The following is an 18,877-nucleotide window of genomic DNA, read 5'->3' on the forward strand; positions in this document are numbered from 1 at the left end:
GATCGTTACAAGGTACAATATAATAAATTGGTTTACGTAAAATTGATCTGAAATATTGTTGTTGTTTATTCCCTACAAGAATTCTATTGGCAATAAGCAGTGTTAATTGTGATGAGATTGAATGTGCTATTTCATGTACGATAATAGTTACATCTTGTACGAAGGTATTGGAACATCACCATACAGGGTATTTCCTGAACTGTTTCCAGACGAGGTTGTGCATTTTTGATGAGTATCTACGTCAAGCGAATTAACATGAACTAATTGAAATTGCTTGCGTGGTTGTTTATTGTGTGTGTGTGTTTAAAAGCCTGGCCTTGGGTGTCACGGCATGGTTCTCTTACGGGACAGAAGCTATGCGTAACAACGCGTCATACGCTTCTAAAGTAGTGACTTGTAATTTATTGGGATAGGGTATAGTTTCTTTTGATCCGTGGCCTTAAGCATGTCTTCCCTTTGCCAATTATTATTATTCCCACCTAGTAGTCTACATGTTGGTCACATGACACATGCCCCCGAAGCGGTAGTCGAGACACACTTGGTCGTCCCGTGCTTTTCCATTTACACAGACAATCAGTGTTCTTAAACTGCTGATACCACTGCTCTGGTGGCCTGGTGGTTCTTTTTAGTATTCTCTTCTGAGTGCATGCTGCACTGCAGTAACAGATGACCTCATTGCATATTCCAGCAAGCAAAATGTTGCCATTTTGTAATGGCAATGAACTCGTGCTGCCACCTGTGTGTCATATGAAAAGTTGGCAAGTTTCAGCTTCTTTTCATATATCCATCTTTATTGTATGTGTAATGCTTGGAAAAACACAGTGTTTCGAAATCCGTTGAATTATTTATAGTAGCCCTGTATAATTTTAGCACATTTGAGAGCTCTTGCATAGTGCAATAGTTAGCTCTGTTGCCTTTGGTACAAGCTGTCCTAGGTTTGATCCCAGATGGGAACTCTAAAATTTCGATGTTTACTCAGCATTGTGAGTACAAATGGGAAGCTACTTGAAACCAATAGTAGCATGCTCCGAGCTTGAAAGCCGGGAAGCAGTGGTAATGATCACACAACATGTTGCACAATGAAAAGTTACTTGGCTGTTGTGTCATGGAAATTAGTAGATTAGCACATTAGAAGTCTGATGTTGAAATTGAAAGAAAACACTGAAAGTACAATTGCCACATGCTTTGATAACATTAATCAAACAATATTAAATATTGATGCAAATACAATACCTTAAATTACAAAAAGTTTATTTTCCCCTGTAATAACAGATAATGAAATTTAATTTTAAACCCTACATTCCCACACTTTTACAGACTTAGCACTCACCATCAACGAAAAATGTTAATTTAGGTAAAATGTATTGAAAAAAATGCATGCTACTGCTCATAATTAGAATTTAGGCACAACATAGAAACTTAGACTAAGTGCAAAGGTTATAGCGATACTGCAAATGTGAAACCCTTCTTTCTTGACACCTCACCTGGTGGCTGTCAAACTCCTTCATCAGAATGTCTTGGGCTCCAAATGCTCTTATTGTCGCAAGCCCTTGTAAAGATGCACTTAAGTGTGAGAAAACTGGACTGCGAGCTGAAACGAAATAGCATTCAGCATCTGTTTATTTCATTGTCTGTATTACAAGTTGGAAAATCACAAGCAAGTTATACAATGAATTTGGCATTCTAATGGAAATCAAAGCCGATGCATGGTTCAAAAAAAGTGTGGCAACTTTAGGACAAAACAACATTTTTGAGGCTTAAATATTATTTGTGATATTATTTCAACATATTTCCTATACAAAGTAAGGACCTTGAAATTTTGGATATTTCATTTGGAAAGCAGAATCCTAATATAGGTGGATGGGTGTGAGAAAGAAGGAGCAGATTCCACAGAGTGCAATTTTTGGGAAATCAACAAAATAGTTCTGGGGATAAAAATACCAGGTGGTTATAATTAAAGTGACAGTGTTCAGAGTGGTACAGCATGGGCTGTAATGAGAGTAGCCGTCTGAAACTTCGTAGATATGCTAATGAAGCAATGCACTTGCAAATTATGACAAGAAAGAAAAAAAGTTCCAATTCTCGCCACCAGGGTAAAAAATGGCACTGTAAGCAGTCAAAACGTGGAATTTTCCGTAACTCTGATGTCAAAGTTGATGACATTGCCTAACCATTGTGTGAGCTCCCTGGTTGTTGTTGGTGGTGACGCTTGTTGCTTATTTCCTTTAGTGACGTGAATGTTCGCCGAACATTAAAAGTTTGAATTTTTCCGTGAAAAAAGCAATGGCTATTGCAAAGAAAGACCGTGCACTGCTAGTGAAGTTGTTTTACCAGGATGAGAGCAATAGCAACGCTGCATTGCGGAAATATCGCCAACAGAAAGGGCTGAGAAGAGGGCCCATGTCAATTAATGGGCTGAAGAAGATGATGAAGAAATTCGGGGAAACAGGTGAATTGGATGTTGCACCAGGGAGAGGAAGGCGGCCCATCCGTCGACCATGCCGTGTTACGAACGCAGCATGTTGCTGAATTGGGAGGCCATATTGAACAGTTCTTGTAACCATAGTTCCTAATAAACATGCCAGAACCATTGTCTCACGTGTTTGATCTATCCTGCCTTTTTCCTGTAACTATACCACGTTTTGACTGCTTACAGTGCCATTTTTTACCCTGGTGGCAAGAATTAAAACTTTGTTTTTGCATAATTCCCGAGTGCATTGCTTCATTAGCATATCTACGAAGTTTCAGACTGCTACTCTCATTACAGCCCGTGCAGTACCACTCTGAACACAGTCACTTTAATTATAACCACCTGGTACTTTATTAATTAAAACACTTTCTATTATGAAATTATAATACAAATCTCTGACAATAATTCTAAAGCAATACTTTTTGTAAATTGTTAATATGTAAATAGACAGTTGCAAAAACATCATGGAATCTTTTCCTTTTGGTTCTCACATAAATGTAGCAAGAAATAAATGCAGTTTTTAAATTACAGCCCAGTTATTAGTTGTTATAACATAACTATGAATGCAAGATATGTGTTCTGACCACAATTCTCAATAATAAATTTTAAGTAACACAACATTTTCTTCAAATAGTGATGAAACTGCAACATGAACATTCCTTTGAAAAGTATTCTGTGTACAGCACTGCTAGTCGCTATCAGAATGTTCATTACATGCAGGCCATGAAAAATGCTGTCACACATTGTATGACAGCATCCTCATCATCGCAATTAGCCACATGTGTCAGAAAAGTAACTTTAAGTAATAAGTAATAAATATACAACTACAAACACAAACGCATGTATGTGCATTTGTATAGGACTTCCTTTATTATGTGGGTTGCTCAAAAAGTAATGCCACACATTTTTTTCTCGAAAACAATTTATTCAAAATGTATGAAAATCACTCACAGTATATCTGAATGTTTCTTTTAGATATGTTATTTTTCTACATAATCTCCATCTACATCTACAGCCTTATGCCAGTGCGAAACAAGGGCATGAATTCCTTCCCTGTATCATCTCATGATCTGTTCACATAGCCATATTCTCACTGCACGAATCACGCTTGTGTCATGTTCAAACCTTGTTTAGGGCATCCATCAGTAGCCAACACAGATAAAAATCTGATGGTGCCAGATCAGGACTTAGTGGGGGTGGGGGGTGGGAGGGAGGCCAGTCCAACCAAATTTGGCAATTGCCTCTTAGGTTTGGAGGCTTGTGCTCGGTTGGGAGACTTCAAGGAACCCATCTTGCGCATACCTTTGAATACTCCAAAGCGTCAATAATTACCATTGCACTAACATTACTAACGGAAATCTGTACAGCCAATTGCCAACTTGTGATGTGCCAATCTGCACAAATAATGTTATCGACGACGTGTCTGGGCTGGTGACTGGGGCAGGGTGCGAAGATCGCGACTGATCATGCAGCTCCATTTCTCCTGAAATCTTAACTCTCTGCACCCAGCATCCAACAGTGCTCCTATCAACCGCAGAACTTCCATACACATCACACAACAGTTTGTGAATGTTTTTCACACTTTCTTTCTCCGCCACTAAGAATTCATTTGCAGCTTGTTGTTTGTAATGTGTGTTACTCACAGACGCAATTTTCACGGACAGTACTGCGGCGCTATCTGTCAGACGACCATGTACTTACACACATGTGGGCATTAAACTTCAATGTTACTACCCTTCCATTTTCATACTGCTCTCTTCATTCTGGTATGAGAAGAAAAATTCTGGGGCAATACTTTCTGAGCAACCCACGTACAGCCTCTATCACTTCCTTCATATTTCTTATGTTCCTCTTCTTCTTTAAAACGTTTCTTCTAGTGACACACACAAATGAAATCGAACTGAAAGAAACAATTCTTTGTTTTTGCCCCATTAATGGAAATGTTCTGTGAGTACCTGTGCCTGGTGTAACTTTTCATCATTTAATAAGAGCTAACTTAGAACTGTGTAAGATAAAAAGCTGTAAAAGTGCTGTTCTACCTACTTATTCCATCCAGTCTCTTGATGTTTCTTGATGTATGGATATAAACCACTCTCAGCAAGTAGAACAAAGTACCAACAAGCACTGTAGGAATAAGAACCCAATACTCAACTATAGCCACAACAGTCAGAATTCCCAGAAAAGTGAGAAATATCTAGAAGGGAACAGATTTGATTAGTAAACATGGACTATTCCAGTTTATAACTAGGTGTCAAAGAATATTTATATAAATTCAAATTATTTATTTGGTGGACTTGGATTTCGGTATAACACAGGCTAAATCTATGAATATGTTAAAGGAGTTTTATTGTTAAATAATGGATTTATTTGTTATATTGAAGTCTCCTGTAATGATATTTGATACCTGTGTTTGTGAGGCTTGTTTTGTGTGATTCAGGTGAAATGTGTAAATACCTGAAAATTGTTTGATGTTACAGTTAAGTAGTATAATTGTTCTGTCAGCAAGATGTGTGCATGTATATGTATATGTATCGTGTGTGTGTTTGCAGTGTGGTATGTGTTATGCATTATGTGTCTGTGTGAATATGTGTGTGTTTGTGTAAAGGAAGCAAGAGGGAGATATGGTGAGAAACGAAGGTGTATATGTGACTGTACATATTGTAAATGTAAAAGAGGATATTACAATACTACCTTCTGAAACTGCGAACTTGCCTCTGTTGAAGGTAAATAAATAAATTATGCAGTCCAAAAAAGTTCTATGCACTTGTGTGACGCACAACGGGGAGTGGTGAAAGAGATGGCATGAGACTCTTATGAAAGTTTACGTAGGTGTTAACCCTTTCCCCACCTCGCCGCCGTGAGCGCTATAATTTGTTCATAAAAAAAAAAACTTTTAGTACAATAATATTTATACAAATATTGAATTTATTATTTCTGCGTTGTTAAAAAAAGATGATTAAATGATTGTGAACATTATAAGTATATACTTTTGCTTCTTGTTGTATTTACAGTTCCGTCTTAGTTATTAGAGGCCTCTACTATTTGTTTTACTTATCCCATGCACACACACTAACTAAGTCGTTGGGGCCCTTATTCACTGCACTCTCACCTGCATATTCCTTCTAAGCTAGTCCAGTCCTCTTCTTTTACACACTTTCCTTCTGCGGCTTCTTTCTTTCACTATGTCCAATCCTTTCCTAAGATCCTTGCTTCGATATTACACATGTCAAAAAATCCTTATCCGCACTATTTGCACAATGCACAATGCACACTCTCTACAGGCTGTTTTACTATGTCCTTCTACTCTGCCATACTATCTCTTTGTTGTCTCTCTTGTCTCTCTCCTCAAAGAGAAAAAAAAATTACCTTAAAAAAACTTCCCCCTTCTCCCCCCTGGGGTGGTTCTTGGACTGACCGGCAGAGGGGGTGTCCAACAAGAGTCCTTTTTGGTCATTCACACAAGGTGCTGCCCTCTTGCGTATTTTGTTACACTACATGTTAAAATTCCACATCTAGCTGCCCGTAATCTGTCATGGACCGTATATGAGGGTACACTGGTAGTACTGGACCTCAATTAATCCCTAACTATAACCCAAATACCCCAGGAGAATAGGAATAGATTAATATTTAATATAAACCCAAGAAAAAAAATATATAGTTAAAATACAAAATTTCTACCCGCACCTTCTAGCCAGAGTCCTCCATGACCGGATCACTTATACTCCAGAGAAGAGTGCAAACTACACACGAAACACATACAAAAAAAAAATAATAATATGTATATTATTATTGAAAAAGAAATACTAAAGTGGTGGTTGCCTCACATCCCCCCTACGTAATCATACAGTAGGGCAAGCCCTCTACAGTATGATTTCGTACTCCATGTAATTTAATAAATGATTATTTTTCTTCTTATTTTTTTAGGGGGACATAGCCCCTGCTATCTATAAGATTACGCCATAATAACTAATTAGAAATATAGATGCAAATTGATATTACAACATTATATTACACACATGAACAAGATTATAACACTAATATTGTTTAAAATTGTGATCTTTACTTTGTTTCCTATTTTTTTCTTTCTTTTTTCAATGCCAGCGGCACAACACGGTCTCTTATATGACCAGATCTTCTCACCTCAACCCTCCTTGGCTTTCTCCGGCTGTTTCCTGGGCCATGACGTAAGGCTTTAAATGGCTGCTGTTATAAACCCCGCCGTCATTGTCGTTTCTTATGTCCCACAGCTGATAGGAATTAACTCTTACAACATTTCTGACCGAAAAGGGCCCTTCGTACAGCTGGGCGAACTTCTTAAAGACCCCTTTTGCAACCTCCGAGGACACGTTGGTCTTGCAGAGAACTAGATCACCAGGTTTGTAGGATATTGTATGATGTTTGTCATATATTCTCTTTCTTCTCTCTGCTTCTAGTTGTATGTTCTCTTTAACTTTCAGAAGTTTATACTCATATGGAGGGGAATCGTTCAGCTGAGGCAAGTGAAACAGCTTCATGAGTTCCTGATCAGGTTTCCGGTTGAAAAATATTTCATATGGAGATGCTTTTGTGCTTGAATGTGTAGCCATGTTGATGCATCTGGCAATATCTGGAATGTGCGAAGGCCATTGCTTGTGATTGTGGCTCGTGTAAGCTCTAAAGAGGCGCCCTAACTCCTTCATTACCCTTTCCACCGGGTTTGCTTTCTGGTTTCTGACGCTGACAAACTGAGATTCTATACCTCTCTCGGCTAGCGACCTCTTCCATTTATGAGCCGTGAATTGAGTTCCCTGGTCTGTTATGATTGTTTGTACATTTGGGCACAGCAGTAAAAACTCATTCAACACTTTGTTAAGTATGGCACTGGTGGTAACTTTCCGCATTGCGTAGATTGCAACATATTTACTGAAAACATCACAAAGAACCAAGCAATATTGCAAGCCGTATTTTGCCTTAGGCAGGGCCCCGTAGACGTCGGCAGCAATTAGAACTCCTGGTTCCTCTGCCAAAACTGCTTGCATGGGTCCTTTCAGGTCTTTGTTAGGATGTTTTGTTCGTTGGCACAAATCACACTCCGAAACAAATTGCCTGATTTGTTTTCTCATTTTCCACCATGTGAAGTGCTCTGCAATGGCCATGAATGTTTTCCACTCCCCAAAATGACCTCTTTTGTGGTAAAAGTATCACTTCTCGCGTAATACTTCCGGGCACACACATTTTTAGCAAGCATCCTTCCTTTCTACACAATATGCCATCCTTGATGGTGTATCGAAACCCCTGCTTCACTACATCTTGACACCCTTTATCACCATATTCGTTTATAATATGACCTAATACTGGATCATCCACCTGCAGCTTAGGCAACATATGCATGGATTGCACAAGCTCTGTTGGGGGGTTGAAATGCACGGCCACCACGACTATTCCAGGGGCCTTCAGAACACTACAGGGACCCTTTCTTACAGCACTAGGGTATCTTGACAAGTAATCAGCCATATTTTCCGACCCTCTGATGTACTGTATTTCGAAATCCAAGGCTTGCAAAAGAAGAATCCAGCACGTTATCTTTGCATTTGCGAGTTTGCAGCTTAACAAGAATTTCAGAGCTTTGTGATCAGTTCTTATTATGAAATACGTATCTGTTAAGTACAATGCATTCTTTTGTATGCCATAAACAGTGCTCAGCAACTCTTTCTGGGTAATTGTGTAATTGCCCTCACAATCATTTAGAACCCTGCTACAGCAACTTATGATACGAGGTTCACCATTATCGTCTCTTTGGTATAAAATCGCAGAAATAGACCTGTCACTTGCATCGCATTCTAGATAGTACTCTCTATCTTGCCACGGCTGGTTCAATATCACATCACGTAAAAATGCCTCCTTTATTCTCACGAATGCCTCTTCCTCACGAGATCCCCAAATAAATCTCTTATTTTTTTCTCAGTAGTTCTACCAAAGGTACAGTCAACTCTGCATGATCGTGCTGGAATGCTCTGTAGAAGTTCAGGAAGCCAAGGAGACTCTTTAGCTCCCGCACATTTCTTGGCCTTCGAAAATCTTGCAACGTTTGCATTTTTTCTGGGTCTTTCCTTATGCCCTGGGAAGATATCTTCATTCCCAATAACGATACTTCCTCTTGAGCGAAATTACATTTTCTTAGCTTCAACGTCAGTCCACTATCCCTCAACTTATTGAAAACAATCCGTAAATGACGCAAGTGCTCTTCATAGTCATCATCAGCAACAGTAATATCGTCACAATATGCGTCGCAATATTCTCTAACATCTTCACCCAGTACAGCTTTCAAGCATCGAATTGCACTCGCCATGCTAGTTTTCAGGCCAAAACACATCCTCTTGTAACAATATGTAACGTTATTATATATGAATCCAAGATACTTCTGATGTTCTTCCTTGACAGGTATTTGAAGGAAAAACGAGGTCAAGTCAATGCAAGTAATGTAGCGTTTACCTTCAAACTTCTGTAAAATCTCCATTGGAGTGGGCGGGGCGTCATGCTGTGCTTTCAGCACTTCATTCGCTCTCCTTGCGTCAAAACAAATTCTAACATCATTCGTTCCGGGCTTCTTCACGCATACTAGAGGGTTCAGGTAGCATGTTGGTCTCTGCTCTATTATTCCCCAACGAAGCATTTCTTGAATTTGCTTGTCAGCTTTCTCTCGATGTTGAATGGGGATAGGATAAAGCTTCTGTCCCCAAGGCCTATCATCAGTAATTTCAAGCTCGTGTTCATAATTCTTGACCAACCCCGGCTTCTCATAGAAAATATCCCTAAATTATATTAATAGATCTTGAAGCACTCCTTGTTGACCTCCGGTTAGACCTTCTGTAGCCATAACGTGATCCTCAATCTGACGTCTTGTAGCTTTCGTGATATTATCTTCCATTGTGCACACATACACGGCAGTCTCAGTCTCTTGAGGTTTCGCTTCCTTAGAGTTCATGTTTTTCCCCAAACTATCATTTACATAACTCCTTAACGATTTGATCTCAGTCTCATCACAACAACATATAGGCTCCTTGCATTCATAAGATAGAAAAAGGGTCGGCACCCCGTCGGCTATTTGCACCTCTTCCTGCGACAAGAATTTAATTTCAACACATTGTTGCTCTATTGTCATCGCTACAATGCTTCGATCATAATCAATGACAGCTCGACACGCCTTCAAGAAATCTGATCCTAATAGTATCGGTTTCACTAGATTTTAAATTACAAGACACATGACATCAGTGGTCACTTCCCCAAATGACAGCGGAACGTATGCTTGCGTCACCACCTTTGATGCTTTGTTGCCGAAGGCTGATATTACCTAGAGGCTCCCTACGCTTAACTGAGGGATATCAGGCTTCCATTTAACTATTTCTAACCACACTTCTTCTGATAAACAAGTGACCATAGCTCCTGAGTCGGCCAATGCTTGATAATGGCTTCCACCTATACCAACTGAAATAATAGGCATTCTTAGCACCTCACTTTTTGCATCTTCATTTTCATTCTGAATGAGCTGGTCAAATATCGAACAAACAACGTCTCCATTTCCATTGTTATTGTGGTTAATATTTACTGCATCTCTTGTATAAACTTGCATTACCTTAGTTTCACATTCATCCATTTCACCCCTCACAATTTGTATTTACTTCCCCAGATAAATCAAAAGATCCATTTATCGCAGTCCGGTTTCCTAGGTGTCTTTCCGAATTTTGGATATTTCCCTTTTGTCATGCTTCATTATTGGAAAAACAGTCTTCCTCATTTTACCTTGCCACGGATACACTGTTGGCAGAAAAGAACCGCGAGCTCTGTTGTCCGCGACGCGCCTCTTCCTCCCCCCTAGACCCGTGGTTGCCACCATTACGTCTGCCGTAGCTCCTCCCTCCTCGGCCTTGCTGCACGAAGGATCTGGGGCCCTGAGGCGGTTGCCTCTCGAACCTGTTGACATTCCTCTCATTGTCGCGAGAATAACTCGCACTTGGGCTGACGTAATTGTTCCGTCTGTCTCTATCAGTTTCTCCGCCACGCATCGAATTTACCTGTCTCATCCTCGCTCTATTGTTTGGTTGAAAAGTTGCAGCATGCGACGTTTCTTGGATTTCCTTAAGAAGGTTAATTAGCTGCTTAGAGGTGTCGACCGGTGACCCAATGAGGCACCTCTGAGCGTACGCAGGCAATTGCTTTATAGCCATTTTAGCTAACATCCTGTCATCGAGCGGCGAAGGTAATATTGTGTTCTTCTGGACAAGGGTCATAACATATTCACATAAAGATTTCCCGTCGGCTGGATTGTATCGAGAAGTAAAGAACTCAGCACGCAGTCTTAGGAGTCTCTCTTCACTCAGGTACTCTTGAGAAAAACAACTTTCAAACCCCTTGTAATCCGTAATATTGCCTTTGTGGATAGTAAACCAATTAGCAGCCGCGTTTCTCAACGACAGCCCAGCGACCTGGGCTTGTTGCTCGTATGGTACCTGAGACAATGCTAAATATGTCCTCATTTCTTGCATGTAATTGTGCGTTTTTAATTCATCCTCAGTTCCATGATAGGTGGGCAATTTCAAATCTCTATGTAGGTATGCATTATTGCCATTGTTAGAGGGTGTAACTGAGCTTGGCCGTGAACTTTGCCTCTCACCTTTATCTATGAAAGTATCTAACCGTCGAGTGACTGCGGAGAAAGCCGATTCTGTATCCTTTCTTACAGATACGATGTCTCTTTTAAGGCCCGACACTTCCTCTCTCAACAAAGCAACCTCTTGATGGAATGCATCATACTGTTGCTGCAGTGCGTTGTTGAATTCTGCTATTGTTGCTTGCATTACGTTTTCTGCCGTTTCTTTACAGTCGCTTCCCATGTGGATGCATACACCATCAGTTCTGTTATTGTGGAGAGTGGTGACCCTTTCCTCTAATTTATTTGCTCTATCGCTTATGCAATCTATTCTGGAGCCAGTGATCTGATTAATTTCAATGAATTCGCTCTCAAGCTGACCCATCCTTTCCTCAATACTCCTATTGGATTGGGACAAATCTTTCAAATTTTTCTTCACTTCACCTTTCAGTTCTTGGTGACCTTTTTCCAAGCATTTTACATCATCTTTTAAATTGTTATGATTTTTCTGGAGCTCTTCCTGATTTTTTCCTAACCTCTTCCGTGTTTCCTGCTGATCCTTTTTCATTTCTTCGAGGGTACCTTGGACATTTTGGAGTAAGGCAAAAATTTCTTCATTAGTTATCTGGCCTCCCCCCAAGCAATTACCACCGACAGATTTATGAATCGCCCCTGTGCATTTCGCACTCCTCTCTGGACCTAGCTTTCCCTCCACAGTGGTGTCTTTAGGAGGACCCTTTGGAGAAGGTTTAAAACTAGACGTGACATTATCACGCGTACGCCTCCCCATAATGCTAGTCATGAATCTATCCCTTTTCTCACTTTAAATAAAACACTAACAACAACACAAACTTTGAAATAGCCCATAAAAATAGAACTTTGCTTAAGTCCTGAAATAAAGATTTAAAATTACCTATAAACTTTACTTTCTATTCTACACTACAGCATGCATTTTCACATACGATCCATGGCAAATACAACGGAACTGGCATTTTGATTTTCATCCTTTCAGATTTAAAACTGTGTTACTAATCTTTTGTTTCCTTCTTTTGATTTTTCTACAGCTTACGTGGATTCGCGCCACGCTATTGGGCGCCATGTGACGCACAACGGGGAGAGGCGAAAGGGATGGCATGAGACTCTTATGAAAGTTTACGTAGGTGATAACCCTTTCCCCACCTCGCCGCCGTGAGCACTATAATTTGTTCATAAAAAAAACAATTAGTACAATAATATTTATACAAATATTGAATTTATTATTTCTGCGTTGTTAAAAAAAGATGATTAAATGATTGTGAACATTATAAGTATATACTTTTGCTTCTTGTTGTATTTACAGTTCCGTCTTAGTTATTAGAGGCCTCTACTATTTGTTTTACTTATCCCATGCACACACACTAACTAAGTCGTTGGGGCCCTTATTCACTGCACTCTCACCTGCATATTCCTTCTAAGCTAGTCCAGTCCTCTTCATTTACACACTTTCCTTCTGCGGCTTCTTTCTTTCACTTTGTCCAATCCTTTCCTAAGATCCTTGCTTCGATATTACACATGTCAAAAAATCCTTATCCGCACTATTTGAACAATGCACAATGCACACTTACACACTCTCTACAGGCTGTTTTACTATGTCCTCTACTCTGCCATACTATCTCTTTGTTGTCCCTTTTGTCTCTCTCCTCGAAGAGAAAAAAAAATTACCTTAAAAAAAACTTCCCCCTTCTCCCCCCTGGGGTGGTTCTTGGACTGACCAGCAGAGGGGGTGTCCAACAAGAGTCCTTTTTGGTCATTCACACAAGGTGCTGCCCTCTTGCGTATTTTGTTACACTACATGTTAAAATTCCACATCTACCTGCCCGTAATCTGTCATGGACCGTATATGAGGGTACACTGGTAGTACTGGACCTCAATTAATCCCTAACTATAACCAGTGATCAGAACGCTACAATTTAAAAGTAGCTTCGCTACAGCTACCGCTACTCGTCCAAAAATGTAGCTTCGCTACAGCTACAACTACATTTACTAAAAGTAGCTCGCTACGCTACTCATGTGCGCTACTCGCTACTTCGCTACTTTTGCGCTACTTCTGCATAAAAAAAATAATTGAAACAACCACACGGATATTCAAAAGAAGCCCCTAGTATGATAGTTGTACTTACTGGAAAATAGATTGCTATTTATTATCATAATTCTGCTTTGGTATAGGTAAATGAGCAACAGGTGGAGTGATGCTTTACGTAAGTTTCCAGTTGGGAATGTTTCCCTGAAGACCCAGTGGAAATTTTGTCACCTTGAAATCAAAGGGCTCCAGGTTCGATACCTGACGGAGGCACTAGTGATTCTGATCCAGTCTTGATTAGCTTAACTGTGCATAAAGTGGACTCAAAACAAAAACTAGGAAACACGTCATGCTCCTCCATTCCCCACACTACTCATCATCATCATTCATTATTCTTCCTTATTCTCATAATTAGTCAAAAGTAGCAGAAGGCGACTCTAGATAACAGAATAACAAAATAAACCATTCATCCTCATCGTCGTGATTAGCAAAAGTTACAGAAAAAGAACGTAAAAGTAGAAAAAATGCATACATTTGGAAACTGTATATTATTTTTTTATTAACTAAAGAAAATTATCGTCTGCAGAAAAGGCAATAACTCGTACATACGTTTTACAATATCAGAAAATATATTGAGGAAACTGAAGTGTACTCGTAAACCCGAGTGTTCTAAATGTATTGCAATTTTAAAATTTGTGAACAAATATTATGACGAAAATAATTGTAATTCCAGAAAGTGTATGTCTATCATTTTTGTAACAATAATTTTTTGCTGGTGAGATCCTGTGTACTAGCAATGATCAATGCTGAAAATGTACTGAGCCACTAAATGCTGGCTGGCACTGTTGCATTGTTATTGTCCATCCATTGGTGGCTCGTTTTTACACTGCAAGAAGTGTTTAACACAGTAATTAATTACATTTCCTGTCTCTTACACCATGGATATCCACAGGATTTGTTCCTGGTGGTTTTTTTTCAGGGGTGCAGCAAATGAGGCATGTTTCTCCCCAAAATAGCGATGCAGCTAAGAAAACGTAGCTGTTAGCCAGAATATATTCACATATGTCAGTACAGTTTAGTTATCTGGATATTAAATTTATTCTATACTAATGAAATAAATTACGCAGATATCTATAATCTGCGATATCAAGATATTTATGATCTAGATTATTTGCATATGATAAACTTTTTTTTATAAACTTCCTGTCCTCCTCCGTGGCCGTGCGGTCTAAGGCACCTTGCTTTGGACGGCGGCTGCGGGACGGCATGGGTTCGATCCCGGGTTTAGTATAGGGCCTGGTGTGTATAGGGCCGGTCGCAAACCCACCATCGTGAGGAAATTGGGGAGCTCCGAGTGAGTGAAGAAGTCCTACGATGGCTGGGGGTTGGTCGGGCCGACCACCCGTCCCCCTAGTCTGGCTGCAGATCTCCACGGCCCCCTGGGGGCCCGCGTGGGAGGGAGGCCAGCAGTTGGTAGGTAAGCCAGGGCTCAATAATGGGTTGTCGTGCTATAGGAGCGGGGTGTTACAAAAGTAAGCATTATTGTCGAATTTTTCTTTAACGCTGTGGTCAGATTCAAAATTTTCCTCAAAATGCAGAAGAAATGTAGCTGTAGCGAAATTTTCGCTACAACTACAGTAATTTTGTAACTTTGCTACAGCTACAGCTACAATTTCCAAAATATAGCGCCGCTACAGCTACCGCTACAAATTTTGTAGCTAGCTACAGAAGCGACGCTACAAGTAGCGTGCTACTTCCGACCACTGACTATAACCCAAATACCCCAGGAGAATAGGAATAGATTAATATTTAATATAAACCCAAGAAAAAAAATATATAATTAAAATACAAAATTTCTACCTGCACCTTCTAGCTAGAGTCCTCCATGACCGGATCACTTATACTCCAGAGAAGAGTGCAAACTACACACGAAACACATACAAAAAAAAATAATATGTATATTATTATTGAAAAAGAAATACTAAAGTGGTGGTTGCCTCACAACTTGTGAGGGAGAACCAGGGCAAAATGATATCCTGGGGCAAAATGATATCCTGGGGAAAATGATTATGCTTAATTATTGCTCAGTCAGTAGTGACATCATGTAGTAAAGTAATGAACCACCTCTTTAGATGAGGTTAGAACTAGGGCCTCTTCGATGGCATAGTGGCAACGTAATTGCATTGTTATCAAGAGATCCTGGTTTAGATACTTGGTGGAGGGACAGAGTAGTTTATATCTCACTTTAAACTGTAGGTCCAGTCCCAATTAGTTCTATCTGTGCATAAAGTGGACTTAAACAAACAAATAAAAAAAAAACCTCGAAGCTCTAAGTCGAGGTTAGAATTGTTACTGTGAGTTTGCTTCAGTCTCCATTTACCTTTAAAGCTTTACAGCCAGAAGACAAAGTTATTTCAATGCCTCTAGATGTAAGATAAATGATATTTTTTCAGTTTGCATGATTATTGCATTTTGTGGGTAATTTTATGTCTTACTACCTTCCTTCTTAAAATGTAAATTGTTTAAACATATTGCTATGAGTATATATTGTTGAAGCATACTAAGAATAACAACTAAAATAATAATAAACTTCCTAAATATCAAATACCTAAAATAGCTGGGGGATTGTATTTCACCATACACCTGCAGCAAAATGGCTATCTGCATGCATACTGCATTTAATCTGCAGTATATTTCTGATTTAAAATTTCCAAAACAATTCTCAACAATAACTAAGATGTGCACAGAAACATATATGTAATAGTCTTAAATTGTGATGTTTACGCACAAAATAGTTTACTATATCTTAGAGGGATCCTTTGCAGATATCCCCTCCAAATTAGGAGCTGTGGTGGCTAGTCGGTAGGGCATCTGACTGATATGCAGGAGACCCAGCTTCAATTTATGGGCTGGGTGAACTAAAGTCAGAAAATTTCCAGCCTTGCTTCTGCAAAAAGCAGCTTTGGGGCTCACCCAGCCTCAAATGGGTACCCAGGGAGCAACCCTGGGGAGGTAACGGCAGCTGGAATATGGTGCTGATCACATCACATCTACACATGGCCTAGATCGAGAATGTGTGGGTTCTACCTCCTCATCTCTCCGCTTTAGATGAAAGCATTTTTCTTAACATTTAAGCCATGACCAAAATGCTACCATGTAAAGTGAAAAATCTTATGGCATTTCAGATGCCATGGCATATTTCATGACATTTCTCAAGGATAGAATCAGTTCTATTTCCATAGCATAACCTATCAAAAGTGACATCTAGGTCACAAGTGCAGATGTAATGGCGACCGAGTGAGATGTAAACAATGTATCAATTCATATCTTTAAAAGCAGATAACTATTCAACTGAGAGGAATAACGTGTAACGAACCTGAATGTTTGCTTAATATTTGTTGAGATATTAAGATTTTTAAATGTTTGTTATTTTAAATTACTTGTAAGATGTCACAGACGACTATAGTTAGATTAGTACAGTTTCGTTTGGAACTTGTATGTATGTTTATAAATACGTCATAATCTGTTTGTATTGACATCACTTTTCTATCTCGGCTGGGGAAGTGTATGAACCTGCCTGAATGTTTTCTCCTGACGACGGACTGATTTGAAAAACAGGCCAAGGTGGAGGAATCAATAAGCATGTGGTAATGGGAAAATGGAATGCAAGAATAGTGTTATTGGTTTGCATTAATTGTGTTTCTTTAAGGCGATACGCTGAAATAATGTGTGTAAATCTGTGTGAGTCCGCATACAATAAGTAATTATAAAACTGTGTCTAACTTTGAAAACCATGTTGTATTTCTTGTTACCCAGCAAGCCCTAGTGAATTTAAGAGTGTCTCATGTTCCCGACAAAGGAGCAGCGGACTAACTTTGTAACGACTAGTGTCCAACTGGAGGACGTTGCAAACGTTTCCTACAAAAAGGTATTACATACGAATCAATAGAATTTCTTAAATACATACTTTATAGTGTATGCAGTACACGTATAGAAGAATAAATTAGTTGTTTCAATTGTAAACACTGACTCATCTTGTATGCTTATTGCATTGTATATATAGGGTTTTCCAATAAGAACGATATGATTTTACAATGAAATAAAATAAAAACTATTTCAGATACAACCAAACTTTTTATATTATTTTGAAGCATAATTTATTACATTGTGTTTTGAATAACGCATAATTTAAGTGTCCACCTCAACTTTGTGCACACGAGTGAATTCAATGAACCCAATTTTCGATGACTTTGTGCAATAACTTGGGCCTAATGTCACGAATGCATCATTCGATGTTCAACCTTAATGCATCAAGGGTTTGTGGTCTGTTTGCATAGACTATAGATTACAAATAACCCCACAAAAAGCAATCTAAAAGAGTTAAATCACAACTTCTTGGAGGCCAACTAACAGTTGCATTTCTTGAAATTATTCTTTTACCAAACTGTTCTTGCGATACGTCGATAGTGGCATTAGCAATGTGACATGTGGCACCATCTTGTTGGAACCACATGTTCTCCAAATCAATTTCATCTAAATTTGGCCACAAAACATCTGTTAACATCAATCGGTACGGCTCACCAGTCACTGTAACAGCATCTCCTACCTCGTTTTGGGAAAAGAATGATCCAATGATGCCACCATGCCATAAACCACACCATACAGTGACTTTTTGCGGATGCAAGAGCTTCTCGTGAATCTCTTGTGGATTGTTTTCACACCAAAAACAACATTTTTGTTTGTTAACATATCTACTTAACCAGAAATGAGCTTCATCTGAGAAGATAATTCTTTGCCCAAAATTATGATCCATTTCAAGTTCAATAGAACGTTTATTTTCATAATTTTTTTTGGATAATAACCGAACGTTCTTGAAGCCTGCATTTAGCCATGATGAATTGTCACAGTATACTAAACAAAATAATATAAAAAGTTTGGTTGTATCTGAAATACTTTTTATTTTATTTCAATGTAAAATCATATCGTTCTTATTGGAAAACCCTTTATTCCTCTGCACACTTTGCATCGCAATCGCAAATGCTAGCCGGAATGTTACAGGAAATGCTTCCGTGTAAAGTATTGTCTGCTATAAAAAATGCTATAAGATTTTTGGGAGCATATATACTAGCAAAAATTCTAAGGAAAATGCTCTTGTCTAATGCGGGCCTTAGTGGCATGGTGCAATGAGCACAAGGAACTTTACCTTACCTTACCTTTACATACAAATTATGTCATTATACTTAGGCTTAATACTGATGCACTGGTATGATAAAGTATAGGTTTGAACTAGAGCATGATATATTGTAACTAAGATCTTTTACCCTACATTATTCCAAGGTCTTTGATAGATTCCACATTCTTTGAAGCCATTTGCTTTGTCCTATGAATATTGCTACTGTATACAAGATATTGCCAGACGTAACAATAGACTTACATTTAAAAAATGTATGTCCATCAAAGCAAACACAACAAGGTGCAAAGTACAGCTGGACAAAATGAGGTAGGTAATGTAGAAGACATCTATTTAAATCTTCTGTAGTATCTACTTTATTTCACATTCTATATTTTTTAGTGCAATCTTAACAAAAGCAAAAATGAAATTATTGCTTTCTCTTAGGTACAGGGTTTACAATTCTGTTTCTAACAGTGAGACTGCAACAATGGCAACAATGTAAAATCATGATATAAAATTGTGCAATACAGATATTTACAATTTTTACAC

General features: G+C 38.9%; 1 protein-coding gene across 4 annotated transcripts in view; it reads right to left on the minus strand.

Annotated features, from left to right (window-relative positions):
• The window catches only part of LOC145993977 (ATP-binding cassette sub-family C member 4-like), an 87,082-nt gene that overhangs the window by 20,218 nt on the left and 47,987 nt on the right, over nucleotides 1-18,877 (minus strand). For all 4 annotated transcript variants that reach the window (XM_083130002.1, XM_083130003.1, XM_083130000.1 and 1 more), the window contains exons 17-18: nucleotides 4,514-4,664; nucleotides 1,485-1,591 (exon numbers count right to left, since the gene is read on the minus strand). In XM_083130002.1, the coding sequence (XP_082986128.1) occupies nucleotides 1,485-1,591; nucleotides 4,514-4,664 (258 nt within the window). The remainder of the gene's footprint in view (nucleotides 1-1,484; nucleotides 1,592-4,513; nucleotides 4,665-18,877) is intronic.

Source organism: Lepisma saccharinum, chromosome 10 (assembly GCF_977018435.1).
Source record: "Lepisma saccharinum chromosome 10, izLepSacc3.1, whole genome shotgun sequence".
NCBI classification, from domain to species: Eukaryota; Metazoa; Arthropoda; class Insecta; order Zygentoma; family Lepismatidae; genus Lepisma; species Lepisma saccharinum.